Here is a 4213-nt window from a genome sequence, read left to right as displayed (position 1 = left end):
TCGTGAACTCAATGATATCACAACATATAAATCAAATCAAATTGTTTTCGTCACATGCTTCATAAAACAACAGGTTTGGGCTAACAGTGGAACACTTACTTATGGGCCCTTCCCAACAATGCAGAGAGAACGGAAATAGAAAAATAATAGAAAAGTAAAACAAGTAATGAGCTCTAGTCAATGAACAGCATTCTCACGTACAATAGGTGTTCCTTTTGTCCAAGTGGGAAAGGGCAGTGTGGAGTGCATATAAATTGCGTCATCTGTGGATCTGTTGAGGCAGTAAGCGAATTGGAGTGGGTCCATGGTGTCTGGGATGACGGTAATGTGAGCCATTACCAACCAGCCTCTCAAAGCATTTCATGTCTACAGATGTGAGCTCATAGAAGGCATTTAGCTCATCTGGTAGGCTTGTGTCACTGGGCAGCTCATGGCTGGGTATCCCTTTGTAATCTGTGATAGTTTGCATGCCCTGCCACATCCATTGAGCGTCAGAGCCGGTGTAGTAGGCTTTGCCTGTTTGATATAGGTGACTTAGTTATGCTACTGGGACAATCACCGGATTTTTGATACTCTTATACAGAGTGAATATACAGTAGTGAATTTTTGTTGTACTTCCAAACACATTATTTACACTATTTTCTCTAGTGAAGGTTTATTTTATTAAAATATAACTTTTACATTTAAGGTATTTTTACCACACATTTTTGGTTGTAGAGTAATTACATTGGTTGTTTCTACAACAATTAAACGTTGTTTATTTAAAGACACCTTTTTTAAAAATGAATTTCACATATATTTTTGTCTCACAATGACTGCCCACGACTGACCTTTGAACGGCACAATGACTGCCCACGACTGACCTTTGAACGGCACAATGACTGAGCAAAGCGTTGTTATTTAATCAGAGAAATAGACAGAGATAGTAATTTAAACTTTTGAAATGATTCAAGTATTTTGTCAATTGACCAACTGGCATGGTCTTATCTTTTATCGAAATATAACTGTTGCAATTAAATGACCCATTTCTGAAATTAGCCTATTTTTCAATTCAAAGTGTATTGGTCATGTGCACACGATAGGGTGTAAACCGGCAATAGGTTTGATATCGAAACTAGCTATAGCTTTAGGGAATCATTAGTCCAAAATTCTAGCGATTTAACGAAAATGTTATCTTTAATTACATCGTTTCTTCCGAGTTTACCTGGATGGCTGACGCTCGATGCAACCCCCCTGGACAGTCTACTCCAAGGTGAGATGTTTGTATCGTTCTAGGCTACTCCGGGTAAAGGGCCTTCTCCTTGCTTGGTTTGTGCCGAATGCCTTTTTGCAGGTTGCTACTCATGCTGTACGTTTATTTTAAGAACCGATATTTTATAATACAATTATGTTGATGACATGTTTTGTGTGACACAGGACTTATCGGCGCATGTGGGATCTCTGTTCTCTGTAACCTGTTGAGAGTACACGTATTCTTAGAGGCTGAAAGGTGAGAAACGTATACAACTATGGACAACTCCCAAAATATGACATTGGAAGATATGATTTCACTTGGGTCTCAGGCTACACTTCTTGTTATTATACCTTTTTAATTACATTGTAGTTAGGCAACTTCAGTATATAGGTTAGGCTACATTGTTAGTTGTAATAGCGTTTGATAAATAAACAAACTGATTGTTGCTATACCTGTTTCCCTATAATTAGAATCTGGATGCAATTACCATATTATAGACAGGGACATTTAAAAACACGTGAGACACAGGACCAAACCATATAGAAGATGTGGATGTAGATAACTAACCTCATACCTACTAAGGCCTCTTGATGTAGTTTAATAATTTGTGCTATTGAATATTGTGCTTGATTTCGTCACTATGAACAAAGACTGTAATGTGATTTACATTGTCAATAGTAATCAATGTATCCTTAGAAATCATTGATTTGTATTTCACTGCTTTGAAATTAATACTTTCTCTACTCAGTTCAAGCAACAAAAGCAGCAGTAAAGAGACATCTATGCAGAAGAAATCAAGGCATCAAGCCAGTGCTACATTTGGGCTGAGTGGAACTCTCCAGTTCTTGTTCCTGTCAGTGATGCTGGCTGTAGTGGGCTCTCGGGTTGCCTCCCTGGTGGTTCTAGAGTTCTCCCTCAGAGCAGTGTCAGCTTGGGTCACAGCTGGACCAGTGAGGCACTTGCAAGATAATAACATAAATGTCACTTATAATTATATGAAAATCTCTCTCACGTCACCCATTCATCAGCCTTGATCCATCTGCTCTCTGAATCTGCAGGAGTCCAGTAGGTTCCTACAGCAGCTGCTGGTCCAGTGCCAGTTCTCCCTGGGTTGTGCCCTCAGCTGCAGTCTCCATTTCCTCCACGAGGGGGCGCCGCAGCGCTGGCTCTGCCTCCTCCTAGCTGCAGGACTGAGCTGGTTCCTTGCCAGCCAGACTGGGCGCCTGCGGCTCCATGTCACTGCACTGTACAAACTACACAGTTCCCAGCGCTACTGTGGAGTGTGCATTGCACTGCTCACATCAGGTTGCTCTTTGTTACCACACCTGACCAGGGCCCTTATGCTCAGCTTTGCAGTGGCTGCCATTTCCTCCATATCTATAATAAACAAACACTTCCTCTCAGCTACAGAAGCCCTCAGGTTCTGGACTCCACTGACAATCTGCTACACACTGCTGGTGGTGTATATGCAGGGTGAGAGACTGAACATACTGTATCCTGTATGGGGAAACATTTAAGCAGCAGATTGTCAGATACTATTTGGCTATTTTGTAAATACCACAAAACAAGTAAATTACAAGCATAGTGTTGTCATTCTCATTGAGAAAGCGTTCAACTGATGATAATTATTTTCTACTCAGAGGAGCAACATCGCCAGCCAAGTGGCCAAGCTGTTATAAACACAGTGGTGGTGCGTCTGGGGGGGCTCATGGTCCTGATGCTGACTGTCGGCCGCTGGGCAGATGTGCTCCATATCCTTCTGTGCTTCCTGGGTGAGGCTGGCTGTCTGATACCCTCCAGAGACCTGTTGGATGCTACAACACAGGTGAGAATGCTTCTCCTTCAATTTACCGTGCTGTTGCAGGTTGCCCTGCATCCATCAATCGATGTAAATATTACTGTCATTTCAATTTATCTAACATGATATAAATGTGTGTTTGTATGCAGGATATGGAGGAAGTTCCCAGACATTCCCAGGGTAGTGAGAACTGTAGGAAACACCTGACACCTGGCAAAGACCACCAGAGTTAAGTCATGGGAAGAAACTATTCGTGCTAGGAATCTTTCTTAGCAATAGTCTATTATATTCTATTATTATAATCATATGAATTGACAAGTGTTGCCTTTTATACCTAGGAAGGATATAATGAAAATAATAATAAAATTGTATTATGACACATCTACTAACCTTTTGAATAAGGTACCTTGCAATAATGTTATTTTCACATAGAAATGCAGAGCTTTTGGGAGATAGGAATGATGCTCTTGCCTTTGTTTTCAAATATCACTGCCATTAAATTAAGCCAGAAGCTGTTTAGAATGCACAGAATGGACCTTATCAGCCCTGAAGTAATCTAACAAATACTGCTTTAGTGTAAAGCATTGGTTAAGGCTACATCATATCATGTAATAGTAGCAGCTGCTGTAACAGTATCACTTCACACCAGAGATGTGATCATAATCCCCTGAACACAGGATGTTTATGGTATACAATTTCCTCTACTTTCTTTGGGTAGATTGTATTTCATCACAGGCAGGCTCTCCAGCGCAAGCTATGTCATATTATGTTACAGTGTCAAGGAAAAGTATGTGAACCCTTTGGAAATACCTGGACTTCTGCATGAATTGGTCATAAAATGTTATCTGATCTTCATCTAGGTCACAACAATAGACAAATACAGTCTGCTTAAACTAAACACACAAACAATTATACGTTTTCATGTCTTTATTGAACACCGTGTAAACATTCACGGTGTAACCGTGTAAACATTCAAGTATGTGAACCCTTGGATTTAATAACTGGTTGACCCTCCTTTGGCAGCAACAACCTTAACCAAACGTTTTCTGTAGTTGCGGATCAGACCTGCACAACGGTCAGGAGGAATTTTGGACCATTCCTCTTTACAACACTGTTTCAGTTCAGCAATATTCTTGGGGTGTCTGGTGTGAACTGCTCTCTTGAGGTCATGCCCCAGCATC

At 40.8% G+C, this 4213-nt stretch overlaps 1 protein-coding gene across 1 annotated transcript; it reads left to right on the top strand.

The window, feature by feature from the left end:
- Positions 1-830: 830 nt before the first annotated feature.
- tmem82 (transmembrane protein 82) lies at positions 831-3417 on the top strand. Its single transcript, XM_020459781.2, has 6 exons — positions 831-1252; positions 1417-1489; positions 1983-2184; positions 2293-2707; positions 2875-3059; positions 3182-3417. The coding sequence occupies exons 1-6, from the start codon at positions 1168-1170 to the stop codon at positions 3263-3265; spliced, it is 1044 nt and encodes a 347-aa protein (XP_020315370.1). The 5' UTR covers positions 831-1167; the 3' UTR covers positions 3266-3417.
- The last annotated feature ends 796 nt before the right edge of the window (positions 3418-4213 follow it).

The sequence above is a fragment of the Oncorhynchus kisutch genome, linkage group LG24, assembly GCF_002021735.2.
Source record: "Oncorhynchus kisutch isolate 150728-3 linkage group LG24, Okis_V2, whole genome shotgun sequence".
NCBI classification, from domain to species: Eukaryota; Metazoa; Chordata; class Actinopteri; order Salmoniformes; family Salmonidae; genus Oncorhynchus; species Oncorhynchus kisutch.
The sequence above is the reverse complement of the archived record's forward strand: the minus strand, read 5'-3'. Positions and strand labels throughout refer to the sequence as shown.